The following is a 13,181-nucleotide window of genomic DNA, read 5'->3' as shown; positions in this document are numbered from 1 at the left end:
TGTGTGTGTGTGTGTGTGTGTATACACATACATAGAGAGAGAGAGAGAGAATATATATATAGAGAGAGAAATAGAGAGTATCTATATGGAGAGAGAATAGAGAGAAAGAGAGAAAAAAAGAGAGTGTATATGTATATATGGAGAGAGGGAAAAATATATATATAGAGAGAATATATAGATAGATAGAATATATATATATATACATATATAGAGAATATATATAGATAGAGAGAATATACATATTAAGAATATATATATATATATATATATATATATATATATATATATATGGAGAGAGAAAGAAAAAATATATATATATAGCGAGAGAGAGTATACACACACACACACACACACACACACACACACACAGAATATATATAGAGTATATATATATATGTACATGTATATATATATATGGAGCAAGAGAGAGAGAGAGATATATATATATAGAGAGAAAGAGAATATATATATAGAAAGAGAATATATACATATATATAGAGAGAATACATATATATAAAGAATATATATAAATAAAGAGAGAGAGAGTGTATATATATATGGAGAGAGAATATATATATAGAGAGAGAGAGAGAAAGAAAGAATATATGTATATATGGAGAAAGAGAATATATATATATATATATAGAGAGAGAGAGAGAGAGAGAGAGAGAATATATATGTAGAGAGAGAAATAGAGAGTATATATGTATGGAGAGAGAATATATATATATAGAGAGAGAGAGGGAGAGAAAGAGTATATATGTATATATGGAGAGAGGAAAAAAAAAAATATATATATAGAAAGAGAGAGAGAGAGAGAGAGAGAATATATATAGGGAGAGAGAAAGAAAGAGAGAATATATATAAGGAAAGAGAGAATATATATATGTAGAGAGAATATATATATGTATATGTATATATATGTGGAGCAAGAGAGAATATATATAGAGAGAGTATATTTATATAGAGTATATATATGTATATGTATATATATATGGAGCAAGAGAGAATATATATATAGAGAGAGAGAGAGAGAGTATATTTATATAGAGAGAGCATATATATGTATATGTATATGTATATATATATGGAACAAGAGAGAATATATATATAGAGAGAGAGTATATTTATATAGAGAGAGTATATATATGTATATGTATATATATATGGAGCAAGAGAGAATATATATATATATATATATAGAGAGAGAGAGAGAGAGAGAGAGAGAGTATATTTATATATAGAGAGCATATATATGTATATGTATATGTATATATATATGGAGCAAGAGAGAATATATGTGTGTATATATAGAGAGAGAGAGAGAGAGAGAGAGAGAGAGAGAGAGTATATATGTATTCAAGTTCAAACCCAAGCTCGGACACTGTGTGACCCTGAGCAAGTCAGTTCACTCTGTTTGCCTCAGTTTCTGCAACTGTCAAATGAGCGGGAGAAGGAAATGGCACAGTCTCTGTGATCTTGGTGGGGGGTGAGGGCTCATGGAAGGCTTGGATGGGAGTCATTGAATCCAGGCCTGGAGCAAGAAGGAGCCCAGAGGCCTTTCAGGGTGGCCCAGAGTCCAGCCTCATCCCCCCATTCTCTACACCCCCTCCATCCCCCCCCACTCCCCCCATCCTGCTTTGCTTTCCCCATGGTCCTGGTTCATTCTGGATGGTCTTTCCAGGACGGTTTGGTATGAGCTACAAGCAAGAGACTGGCCTTTCCAGACCCAACCTGCAGAAGCCCTGATCTGGCAGATTGGAAGCGGCGAAGGCGTCAAGCAAGTCCTGGCGGGGATCAGCTTGGGGAAGGAAGTCAGTGTAAGTGCCGGTCACTCCCGGCCCGGGGGCCGCCTCCCTGGGAGAGCAGCTGGAGCTGGGGCAGGGCCGGGGCTGGTGAGCAGGGTTCTAAAGACAGTCATGGGGTGCCCGGGGGAGCTGAATCTGGGCTCCGTGAGCTTTCTGAAAAACTGTTTTAATGGCGTTTCAGTAGAATTGGTGAACTTTGCAATCCTCATCATGTACTTTATACATGGAAAGGGCTCTGTAGATAATGCTCATCTGGGGGTTTCTAAGTCAGCATGTGGCCCACAAGGAGTTTCCTTTCCCTAGGCTTTCAGGCCCTTCACAGTCTTACCTTAGCCACGTCCCAGGAATGGGTCCCCTTCACCATCTCCACCTTCCTGCCAAACCAGCCTACTTGTAACATGACGGTCCATCTCCAGCCTTTGCACCTTTGCCTGCTCCCCCCCATGCAATCCCTCCATGGCTCAGTTGCTACAGGAAGCCTTTCCCAGTCTCCCCTATGATTAGTGCTTCCTCACCGCCTAAATTACTTTGTATTTCTTTATCTGTCGAGTCTCCCCATCCCCACCCCTAAGGTCCTTGGCAGCATGGAGAGAGATATTTTCTTTTAGTCTTTCCCTCCTTCTTTCCCCCAACTGAGCCAAATTCACGCTGATTCCCATTGACTGACCAACCGTAGGTTCCCGACCAAGCCCCACTTGGCCATTGTTTGGGCCTTGACTGGCTAAGAGTGAATATGAATACTAATTGTTTCTGTCTGGGGTCTTCCCCTCCCAGACTAATTTTTTTTAACTAGGTAAAAGAGGCCATTCTTTGCCTCATTTCTTGCCTAACCTAATAAGTGCTTCACAAATGCCTGTGGAACGAATACACGAATGTCTATTCCTGTTGCAGGAGATCCTGTCTGCTTGCTGGGCCTTCGACCTGCAGGAGAGACCCAGCTTTCCCCTCTTAATGGAAATGATGGAAAAACTGCCCAAACTGAACCGGCGCCTCTCTCACCCAGGCCACTTCTGGAAATCGGCTGAGTAAGTATCCCCCAGAGCAAGGGCCTCTGCCCAGGTTTCCGTGCCCCCCCCCCTTTAGACCTGAAGCCTGTGAAGGTATGGCCCTGACTCCCTGTCCAAAGAAAATTACAGTGGGGGCCATTGAGGAAGGGGGATCATTTATATGGCAAGGGGGCTGTGGGGAGGGAAATCAGGCCTGGTGAACACCTTTCCCTAAGGGCTCTCCCGTGCCAGTTTCCAGTGTTCACCTATAAGAAAGGAAGGGGAGGGATTCAAGGGATGGCATTTCCTTCCACTAAAGTGTTGATTTTTACAAATTTTAATGGTGAGTGAGAGATGAGGAAGCGTTATTTACACCCCCTCTGCTCCCCACTCAAAAATCGGATGTTTCTTAGATGAGCTTGCTCACACAGTAACTGCCTCTAATGAGGAACACCCAAACTTCTGGGTTCATTTAAAGCCATTTCACATTTTCCCCACCTCCCCCTCAGGACAGTCCTGGAACATACACACACACACACACACACACACACACACACACACACACAGGGGTGTCACAGATGAGACCACAACCTGGGATCTCCTGGGTGATTGGCTTTGAGGTCAGACTCTACCAGCCTATCCTGTGTGTGACATAGAAGGCGGGTCACAGACATGGGGGGAACACACAGGTGGGGAAATATAAGCCAGGAGAGAACAGGGGCCCTGCATGTGCTCAGTTCACACAGGCAGTAAGTAGCTGAGCCGGAATTCCCATCAGCATCTTCTGACTTTGCAGCCAGGGCCATTTGTAGCATAGAAAAAAGCCCAGATCATAGACTTCATGAAGACTTAACTATTAAGCAGAAGCTTAAATTCCTGTGTGATTTTGGGCAAGTCAGCTGGACCTCTTTCCTGTAAAATGAATAAAATTACTAGGTGGTATAGTGGACAGAGCACCAGCCCTGAAGTCAGGAGGACCTGAGTTCAAATCTGGTCTTGGACACTTAACACTTCCTAGCTGTGTGACGCTGGGCAAGTCACTCAACCCCAGTTGTCTCAGTGGCGAAAAATAAATAAAAATAAAATTAGATTTTTTGAAGTTAGATCCCCTCCAGTTCTAAATTTATACATCACCTTGCCTCTGTGTAACTACAGGACACACACATACACACACTCTCAAATACAATATAGAAATCCCTTAGATTAGGTCCCTAACATGCCCGAGGCACAAATACTGCCCCCTCAATTTTTAGGGTGCCCCATTTCAGGCCACCTGCTTAGAATATAGTTTCCAAATGCAGCCATGTCAGAAAGCTGTCTGGTATGATTGGTTCAAACACAGACTTGTGTTTTGGGGCATTCTCATTTGTGAAAGATATATTGGCAATCCTGAGATGGGAACACTCAGGGTAAAATGGCAGCCCCCAGTGAGCTGTTGGTGTGAAGGAATATGGTTATACCCAAACCTCCAGCTGCATTTCTGCAGTGCTCCTCTGGGGTCTGTCTTTATCTTTAAAAAGGGAGAAAGTCAAACCTCCAGCTTTGAGCTAGATGGAGGGAAGATCGCTAAAGTCTTAACTTTGAGATTTAGGGCCAGAAGGGAACTTGGGTGGGGGAAGGGGTTATTTATGCCCCCCCTTCTTATTACAGATGAAAGCTGCAACATGGTAAGAATGGATTGCTAATCCAGACTCTGAAAGGAGTAAGATTACCCCACAAAACTGGGTACAACAGTTTGGGGTATAACAGAGATTTTCTATATATATATATAAAACAGAGATTTTATATATATATATTTTTTCTTTTTGTTTTTATTGTTATATATACATATATATGTTATATATACATATATATTTTATTATATATAATACTTTGTTATATATAATATAATATAATAATTGTATATATTATTACATATGTAATATAATTATATATACATATATATAAACTCTGGGTATAACAGAGATTATCTCTCCTCTGTGTGGAACATCCATCCACTAATACAGATCGGCAATTTCTCTTGATGAGACTTTGATGGGTTATAAATAACTCACAGAGCAAGGATATCTTATGAGATCTTAGACATTTCAATTTGACTTCTTAGAGTTCAGTTTACTTCTCTGTAAAATGAGGAGATTGCACTAAATGGCCCCCAAATCCCTTCCAATTCTAGATCCTGTGAATCTTGAGGTCCCTTCCACTTCTAATGTTCTGTGATTTGGGGATGTAGCAATGCAATTCCATCAAAAAGAGACCTTAAATTCAATTTTTTTTTAAATGATCGTTTAAAATTCCTTTTTGCTTTACAATTGGGAAATAGTTAATGAAATATTTTTAAATGATTTTCATTTAAAACAAAAGAAGAGATCCTTTTAAAAGGGAATGTTTTCATAATCCAGGGACCCAGATGCCAATATATCTGCTTCTGAGTGAATATTAGTACCTTTCTGCTTGTGATTCCTGCTTTCCCAAGCCCAGCTTCTAATTCTCATTTTTCTCTTTTCTTTTCCATTGGTGTCTGTCCTGGGGTATATTTCTCCATACATCTGGCCTGTTACATCTCTCTCTCTACCGCTCCATTTCCTATCGTGTCTTCCTTCACCTTGTCCTCATCTCAACCCTCCGTCCTGTTGGCTTCTGACTGTCTTGGATGGCATTTCACACTCTCCAAACATCAATATGGCGGCACGGCTTGGCCCCAGTCGCTGGCGGAATCGCTACTCCAAAGGGCGCTACTACCACCCAGAATTTAGGGGAACCTTCCGTCCCCTCTTGGAGGAATAGCGTGTGTCCTGTTGGGTGCTCATTTCTCACCCATCATACGTCCTGCATCCATTCTTCCCTCCCTTCAACCTTCTTCCCTAGCTCCTGACTCATGTTTTTATTTTTTATTTCCATGCAATGAAGCGTGTTTTTTAAAAAGTTGAACCGGCAAGTTGAGACATGGATGCTTTCTTATTTTTCAGTGAATTATTTAAGTCCTCAAATCAAAAAGCAGTAATGTAAACTTGGCCCAAACCACTTCCATGTCTTCCTGATGTTCCCAAGACCCCCAGAGTTGGAGATCCTTCAAACACCCTCCCTTCCCCCAAATATAGAAGTGAATTATCACTTCATTGATTACCAGGGAAAGGCAACGTAGAATAACTGGCAGAGGACTAGCTTTGGAATCAGGAAGACATGTACAAGTCCTCAATCTGACAAAGCTGACTAGATCATTGAGTTAACATTTATAAAATCCTTTGCAGAACTGAAAGCGCTAAATCAGTACTGGTAATTATGATCACGATTTTAGTTTTGGCTGAGTCTGGGCAAGTCACTTAAACTCTCTGTGATCCAGGTGAATTAAGTTACTGAGGAGTGGCTGATTTTTAACAGAGAAGGGACTTTCCACAATAGGAATTCCCCAAGACAGTGAAATCCCAGGCTTTCCAGTTTTCTCTGCTATTTTTCCACTCTGGGTATTGGACCTTAAGGAAATCACTGGAAATCACAAAAAATGATAACTCCTTTCAGGCGCCCTCAGGGCAATTTATTAATATGGTCTTTTTGCCCAATCTGGTCTGAGACTTCACAATATCCTAGGCACATTTGACCACTGAAAGACACAGCCCAAGACCACTTCAGAAAGTGTTCTGATCATGGTTTTGTGTCTCACACATAAAAGGGTTCCCACCCCCTCAGCACCTTTCCCCTTCAGCTGTGGCAGTTTTGGGGAGCATTCCCATTATTGGTTCATCATTAAAGTTCCTCTTTGGTTTAACGGTGGTTTTCTCTGGGTTCTGGCTTTTATTTCTGCCTTCTCTGTACCTGTACTGGCTTCCCTTTTACTGCCAAATTCTCTTGTCTGATAACCCTCTGCTCTACACAAATACACTGGGCTTCCTTTTTCCTATTGGCTTTGACCGTATCCAGCTTTTTGGGCAGAGGGAAGGTAGCAACAATAACACGTTTTCTCTGAGGATGATAGCTTAATGTGATTTTATTTTGTGATTTTGGAAGCTTACCTTAAATCCCTTCTCCAAATGAAGGGCAGATCCCAAGAGTGCAATGGTTGCACTATTAGTGCTCCATACTCTTTTATTATCAATCAATCAACAAGCATTAATAAGCAGCAGTAACATCCACAAGCATGTATTAAGTACCTAATTGTATGCCAGACATGTGCTTTCAGCCTTTTTGCACACAGACCCTTGTGTCCTGAATGTAGAGCGTGTGTGTGTAGACACGTACACAGGTATATGTGCACACACACACATAGAATGTGCGTAATCTGTACACGTGTGCGTACAGACATCTACGGACACACACGCACATGGCGGTTCTCTGTGTATATGTGTATATGTGTGTGTATGTGTGAAATCCAGACAGACGATAAGTTTACATGTACTTTTTTGTTGAATGAACTTGGGTTTTTTTGCTAGATAATAATAAAAGTCAGCCTTCTGTTACAACAGGATAAAAGACAATTAAGTAAAACTAACTCACAGTGACTGTGTATACAACATTCTACGCCCATAGCCCCCCGCTTCTCCAGCTCAATGGAGATGGTAAAGACATTAATTTCATGACTTCAAAAATGTCCACTTTAATGGCTTTACATTCAAACAGCTGGGCTCTCTGGTGCTTTAAGACTTCTGAAGCACTTTGCAGACATGAATCTCAAGTAATTCTATGGTTACTATTAGCCTCCTATTATGGCTAACGAAGGCTGACTCACCCTAGGCTGGCCACAGTAAATCACCAAGTTGGAACTTGAACCTCTATTTCTCTGAGTTCTGGGCTTCCTCTGCTTATCAGCAGAGATCCCCACTTCTGGGGCCCGTTAGGATTCTTTTTGTCACAAGGCTCGGCCCTTTGCTCCTCATCTTCCCCCAAACCTGAGAGGGGTTTTCTGATCCATCAGGACCAACAGCCAGAAAAACGAAACGGGGGCTCGTGTTCCTCTTCTTCCTAAGGAAAGGGGTGGAAGGGTCCCCTGGCCTGGTTAATGGTGGAATCCCTGTGACCCTTTTGTCAGATGTCTGGGCTCAGGGCTGAGTTGTAGATTCACCCCCTCCCCCACCTGTCTGAAAAGTTTAGAGACTCCCGTGGCAAACCACCAGGGGCTAAAACATGTGTTTTTCTTCCTTTTTTCAGCATTAACAGTAGCAAAGTTGTGTCCCGGTTTGAAAGGTTTGGCATGGGCATCCCGGAATCCAGTAATCCAAAGATTTAGCCTGATGTGCAATGTTTCTCACCGCTGTTGGATTTTTATTTTACTTTTTGTCTTGTGGGTTTGTTATTCTCCCGTATTCTCTGTCTCTCCTCCTCCTCCTCCTTCCCCCCAAAAAAGAACTCAACTCTGCAAAACGTCAGCCACCTTCTTAGAATCATCCCAGCCCAGCCAGCCGGGAGGCCGCCGACCTGCCAGCGTGTCAGCCTTTTTGCACACAGACCCTTGTGTCCTGAATGTAGAGCGTGTGTGTGTAGACACGTACACAGGTATATGTGCACACACACACATAGACTGCGTAATCTGTACACGTGTGTGTACGGACATCTACGGACACACACGCACATGGCGGTTCTCTGTGTATATGTGTGTGTATGTGTGAAATCCAGACAGACGATAAGTTTACATGTACTTTTTTGTTGAATGAACTTGGGTTTTTTTGCTAGATAATAATAAAAGTGACCCACGTGTCTACTGCATGGATGTCTGGTTGACCTGAAAGGTGGTGTCGGGGTGAAAGCTTCCTTCCCTTAGGAAAGGGCGTCCTGGAAATCCATCCGACTCCCCAAGCTGGGACACATGTTCCGGAGGGGGCCAAGAAACAGCAAGCCAGCATAGGATTTCTTGGGGAGGGGGAGGGACTATCTCCTGCCCTTCCTACCTTGGAGGTCATCAAGCAGAGTTTGCCGGGTGACCACTCGTCAGGTACGTTACAGAGGGGAGCCCTTTTTGTCCTGGTTTGGCGAATCCATTCTGGGACTCCTATTACAAACTTACCACTTGCTGCCTTTAGTTAGCCAGTGAAAAATGGGTCTTTGTAGGAAAATCCTTGAAACCTGGGGACAGCAAAATGCAATGGAAAATACGGTATCTGATGCTGAAGAACCTGCATTCAAATCCCATCTCTGATGTTTCCCACTCTGTGACTTTGGGCAAGTAGTTTTTTTAAGTCTCAGATTCCTTATTTGTGATGTGAGGGGGTTGGGCTAAAGTTCCTTCCAGCTCTAGGTGTTTGGTTTGAATCTATAATCCTTTATTCTGCTAAGAATATCAAGCTGGTTCCTCCAGGCAGACCACCCTGGATTGGAAGAGCTGAGCATATAGAGCTTTGCTCCACGGTGGATGTCTCATGGGAGCTTTCAGGAAGGTGTAGAGTGAGATGGAGCTGGTCTCTGTTAATGGGGGAGAACCAGAGCCAGCACTAGAGACCCCTGGCCCAGGTGGAGACCAAAGTAAATGACTTAGATGAGAAATAGGGAGAGAGAGAAGCACAAAGAGCATTGAATTCCATGTGTCCCTTCTCCCCATCTCTCAGCACAGCCCATTGATGCTGCCTCAAGAGTCACTTTTAACCTTTCTTAGTTGTCTGATGCTTCTCTTTAATCAGTTATTAGTATTTATTAAGCACTGCTGTATTCCAGGCACGAGGGACACATGCACAGTACAAAGAATGAATAATCCCTCCTCAAGAGGACTTGGTAACTTAATGTGGAGACAAGTTCCTCTTGACAGGATCTTTTATTATTTATTCAGTAAGTACTTATCTCTGGCACATTTCTGGATCCCTGCCCTCAAGGAGGGAGATTTCAGCTGTGTCGTATTTGGGTAAGTTCCAACTTAGACCCCACAGTCCTCAGCGGGTAATTGTCATGGGCCAAGAATAGCTAAGGATAGAGTCCTTTCCCATGATGTGAGCAGCCCCCAAGGGTGGATGTGTGAATTTGCCTTAGAGAGAGTATCTCAGGAGAGGGGAGAAGGGGGATCTCTGAAATAGATCCTTTAATTCCTTAAGGATTCATGAACCCCTGATCTAGTCCCACCCTCTGGTTCTGAGGAGGCAATCTTGAGAGGACACATGAGTAGATGAACTTCGAGTTCCCATCCTCCAAGGTCTTCCGTTGTGGATTTGGACTAAGTTACTGGATGTGTAGTGTAGACACAGTCAACATTCGCCATTTGCCTCTATACCTCCAAAAATGGGATTTGGAAAATGAAGGCTAATCCAATAGGGATCATTAAACCTGGACAAAGAAGAAAAGTTTGGCTAGAAGAGGCTGCCTGGAAAAAAACCCAACTTTTCAGCCCAGCCCAGAGGTTGATTAGGGTGCGCTTCTTGAACAGTGCCCTTCTTTATTGCTACTGAAAGAGCCTTGGAGTGTTGTAAAGTCATGGTCAAACTCACCTCATCTGCATTCTGGGACCCATGGCAGTTAAATTTGGGGCCTTCCCCACAGAACTGGGGAGAGGCGATTACTCAAGCCCATCCCTCCTCCCTTATTCATCTTCACTGGTGCTCACTCTGTCTTTAGCCTGTTTCCTCAGTCAGACCCGAAGGACCCTCATCCTCTATCCCTCCTCTAGAAAAGGTACAAGCTCTTTGAGACCCTTTTTCATAATGTCATAAAACGCCATCAACCCTTCTAAGCAGAGGATCCACCCATTATTCCAGGACCTGTGGGGGTTCCAAGAGCTTTTCTCTGGAAATGGGTGAGGAGATGAGAAATCACCCTTTTCCAGCCTTTCCTTTGGAAGTATACCCTGCAGGCCACAGAGCCCAGGAGTTGCTCCTGAGGGAAGATTAGGGGAATCTTGGGCCCTGCTGATTCCTCTCACTTTGGCAGAGAAGTTTCCTTCTGAACACCTTGCATCACTTGCCCCATATTTTAGTATCTGAGTCATACAATGTCCGAGCCAAAAAGAGACTTAGAATCCACTGAGACCTTGTTTCAAGTGAATGAAGTCAAAACCCTGGGAGGGGAAAGGATTACTAATGAGTTATTGGGGACCAAAAATGGGTCTCTGGGCCCCCAGCTCAATGCTTGATGAAGGAAGAGGACAGAGTGCTTATTTCTGTTGCATTTAGTTAGATGTCCTTGTGTGTGCATAGGGGTGTGTATGTGTCTGATTCCATTGGGATTTTCCAGGCCGGACCTCTACCCCCCCTTTCCTGATTAGAGAATAGGGGTTTTTCCCCAAACCTTTAGGGTGCTGGCTGTTTGCTCCCTTCAGCCTCAGCTTTATAGGCCACTCCCAGTTTTTCTCCCTTTCAAGCATCCTCTGCCCCACAAGCTGCTGATTTTGTGCCTCCCATTGAGAAAATAGAGCAAAGAAGGGCCCTAAAGTGACTGAAAGGGGACAAATACAAGAAATAGAACAAAGAAGGGCCCTATTGTGACTAAAAGGGGGCTAATACAAGATATAAAGAAGGGCCCTAGAGTGACTGGAAGGGGGCAGATTTGACACAGTGTGAAGGAGTGACTAGGGACCCAGGCTTGGGATCAGATCCAAATTCAAATCCTAATCCTTTGTTTCAAGTCCCTCTTTAAAGTTATTATTGTCCATTAGCATTTATTAACACACCCTATGGGCCAGGCACTGTGCTGAGTGCTGGGGATATCAAGAACCAAATATGTATGTTTACCAAGAATAATATGGCAGGCCATAGTGTCTATGTGACCCCGAGCAAGTCACTGTCCCCCTCCCCAGTAATTCTCTATGAGCAGGTGTCATTCTGTGTGGCAGAAGGAATTCCCTCATTTGGAATTCTCTACACCAATGAATTAAGTTCATCTAAAAGAAAAAAATGGGGGAAAATGCACATTTAATATTGTGTTGGGGTAGGCAGGAATCTGAGTCAAGATCAGGGTATGGGAATAGAGCAGACACCCCCTGGATTCCCTCACAGCTTGGTGGACTGCATCTCCCAACATGAATGTAAGGTCATATTGCTTTAGCAGTCAAGAGGAGCCCTTAGATCCCCAGTGACTCCATTCCTTTGTCAGAGAAGGGCTAACCCCCTTTTCTAATTCATTTCCTATGTACTTACTAAAGGAAGAAGCTAGCAAGCATCTAAACTCCCTTTCCTTTCCCTGCCTGGGTTGTTTTAGGGTTTTGGGGGTAGGGTAGCTTATGAGGGGGTGAGAACAGCACCTGAAACATTTGACCCCCCAAATAGCTTTTTGTTCATCTGTTGAGGTGACTGTGAAATGAAATGTAACTGAATTGATTGCAAGTGCCTGTTTCCCCAGTTTTATCTATGAAGTATTTTGGAAAAATAATGAATACTGTGAATTATTAGCAAGATAAAAAGCTCTGGAGTCCTTTATGGGCTGCAAAGACCTCTGATTCGAACCCTGTTTGGGAACTGGTTCTTATCCAATTTTTTAAAAAGTAAGGCCCAAATCCAAATTCTGCTTGAGATGGGGAACCAACTTTTAGACCTTAGAAGTCATTTCCTATTTTTAAACCAAGACTCATAGCTCCAGGGAAGTTCTATCTCTTGGCAACCCTTCGCTACCCCTCTTGATGCTGGCTGGTGTTCTTTATTTGGATGTCCAACTTGGTATTTTGAAGTCTAGTAGGTTGTAGTTTCCTCCAAGGATGGCAATCACAGACTGGATTTCTCAGTGGCCATTCCTTAAATATGCATGAGGTGATGGAGTCATTCTGTGGCATTTATGATGTTTTTGATGATATTTAAAGATGTACTTAGCACTGTCAACCTGTATTTTTATTTTGGTTTTTGCTAATTTGGGGGGCACATAAATGTGAAACTCATGTGGGAGAGAGAGGGTCTGATATAGCCTCTATTGCTATATCCTCTGAGATTTTATCTGTGTGTATAAATAGTCTCATAGGGTTAAAAAAATGGACTTTTTTTTCTCTTTGAATGTGATGTAAAATTTGTACAGCAAAAATTTTTATATTTTCTATCAACTGAGTTTGTCTTCCACAGATGCTATTAATTTAATTAAAATGGTTAGTGTTATTAACAAGTGTGTTGTATTAGACATTATGTTACTGGCAGGAGTACCTTCAGTGCCAATGGAATTCTGATTATTGGAGAGCTCTTCAGTGAATAAAATCGATGTGCTCCATCAAACCATGACCTGCCAGAGTCTGTGTCAGTTTTTGCTTCATTGCAGCTAAGACTGATGAATATTGACTATGTAGCCTAGACTGTGACTCTTACTGGCTTGAGAGAGAATGAGGAAGGAAGCATACAAATAAATTATCTGTCAGTAGTAACATGAACACTTTGGGGCCATGGAGAAACACAGAGAGAAAAACTATATTACAAAACAGTAATCATCAAATCTGTTGGGTATTGGCTGAAAAATAGAAAAGTTAATCAGTGGACCAGATTAAATATACAAAATCAGGAAGAAATCA

The 13,181-nt window shown here is 42.6% G+C and overlaps 1 protein-coding gene across 5 annotated transcripts in view; it reads left to right on the top strand.

Annotated features, from left to right (window-relative positions):
- Positions 1 to 12,897, top strand: part of KSR1 (kinase suppressor of ras 1) — a 206,750-nt gene extending 193,853 nt beyond the window's left edge. For 3 of the 5 annotated variants that reach the window (XM_051992364.1, XM_051992361.1, XM_051992362.1), the window contains 3 exons: positions 1,685 to 1,820; positions 2,700 to 2,833; positions 7,934 to 12,897. In XM_051992364.1, coding sequence (XP_051848324.1) covers positions 1,685 to 1,820; positions 2,700 to 2,833; positions 7,934 to 8,012 — 349 coding nt within the window. In that variant the 3' untranslated portion in view covers positions 8,013 to 12,897. Of the gene's footprint in view, positions 1 to 1,684; positions 1,821 to 2,699; positions 2,834 to 5,496; positions 6,558 to 7,933 lie in introns of those variants that run through there. The other 2 variants (XM_051992363.1, XM_051992360.1) reach the window with 2 other exon arrangements.
- Positions 12,898 to 13,181: the final 284 nt, after the last annotated feature.

The sequence above is a fragment of the Antechinus flavipes genome, chromosome 4 (genome assembly GCF_016432865.1).
Source record: "Antechinus flavipes isolate AdamAnt ecotype Samford, QLD, Australia chromosome 4, AdamAnt_v2, whole genome shotgun sequence".
Classification (NCBI taxonomy): domain Eukaryota; kingdom Metazoa; phylum Chordata; class Mammalia; order Dasyuromorphia; family Dasyuridae; genus Antechinus; species Antechinus flavipes.
The sequence above is the reverse complement of the archived record's forward strand: the minus strand, read 5'-3'. Positions and strand labels throughout refer to the sequence as shown.